The sequence below is a fragment of the Phytophthora parasitica genome (assembly GCF_000247585.1).
Source record: "Phytophthora parasitica INRA-310 unplaced genomic scaffold supercont2.389, whole genome shotgun sequence".
NCBI classification, from domain to species: Eukaryota; Oomycota; class Peronosporomycetes; order Peronosporales; family Peronosporaceae; genus Phytophthora; species Phytophthora nicotianae.
The window spans coordinates 1-922 of record NW_008649375.1 but is presented as its reverse complement, the minus strand read 5'-3'; the positions used below and the strand labels follow the sequence as shown (position 1 = coordinate 922).

The following is a 922-nucleotide window of genomic DNA, read 5'->3' as shown; positions in this document are numbered from 1 at the left end:
AATAGCCGACTTCTGCATATCAGACTTTTCTTTGGTCATTGGCGCGTCGTTCTGAGGATGGAATCCATTTAAGTCCATATTCATAAGATAATGATACAAATGAATACCACTATCAGTATTATCAAACTCGTCAATCATCGCCTTGAAGTATGCTTTATCGCCGAGGCGATCACTTTTACACAGCAAATAGAGAAATCGACGCATTTGTTTTGACGCTTTCACGCTGTACGAATTGTTGGATGCAATAAAGAGATTATTACAGTCCCTGACTCGATAAGGATCGATGCCTTTTTTTCTCAATCATACAAGTCGACTCGGTGATACAGTCTTTAAGTTCGTCTTGGTCTTCATGTGAGGATTGCTTGACATTGGCTGCTTCGTTCAAAACGGTCAATATCTTATGCTCGCGTGCCGAGTTGAAGCGACCAGTCAGAATTTTCATCTTTGGCGTCTCGAGACAGTAGCGAGTCCCGATGACATGATTTTTCAGAATCTCAAACGCAATATTCTTACCGCAACCTTCCTCCCCCTCAAGAACGACACAAGCTCCTGACTTTTCATATGGGCGTTGAACATACCACGCAAATAGCTTCATGATGTGATTAGTCAAATCATCACGACCTCCACACCAAATGTGTCTGATATGACCTTCAAAGAGTTTGAACTTCGATTGATCGACAATAAAGTTAGGATCGTAGGTATGAACGAATCCGTTGAATTTGTTAAATACTTCATTGGAATTCCAATCAAACGTGTTCAATTGAGTGCCGCAGGATCCTGTTTTTGCGTTGTATGGCATAAAATCAACTTTACCAAACGTGATATCATCTCTATAATGGAGAATCACGTCAGCCAGCTGCCAAGTAATGATGCTATCGGTATCGAATTCCGTGTTGTCAGTCTCGATAAGTCCATCATCATT

General features: G+C 41.1%; 1 protein-coding gene across 1 annotated transcript; it reads right to left on the bottom strand.

The window, feature by feature from the left end:
* Positions 1 to 234: 234 nt before the first annotated feature.
* PPTG_20253 (hypothetical protein) lies at positions 235 to 595 on the bottom strand (the record flags this gene model as incomplete). Its single annotated transcript, XM_008918939.1, has 1 exon — positions 235 to 595. The coding sequence occupies one exon, from the start codon at positions 593 to 595 to the stop codon at positions 257 to 259; it is 339 nt and encodes a 112-aa protein (XP_008917187.1). The 3' UTR covers positions 235 to 256.
* Between the last annotated feature and the right edge of the window lie 327 nt (positions 596 to 922).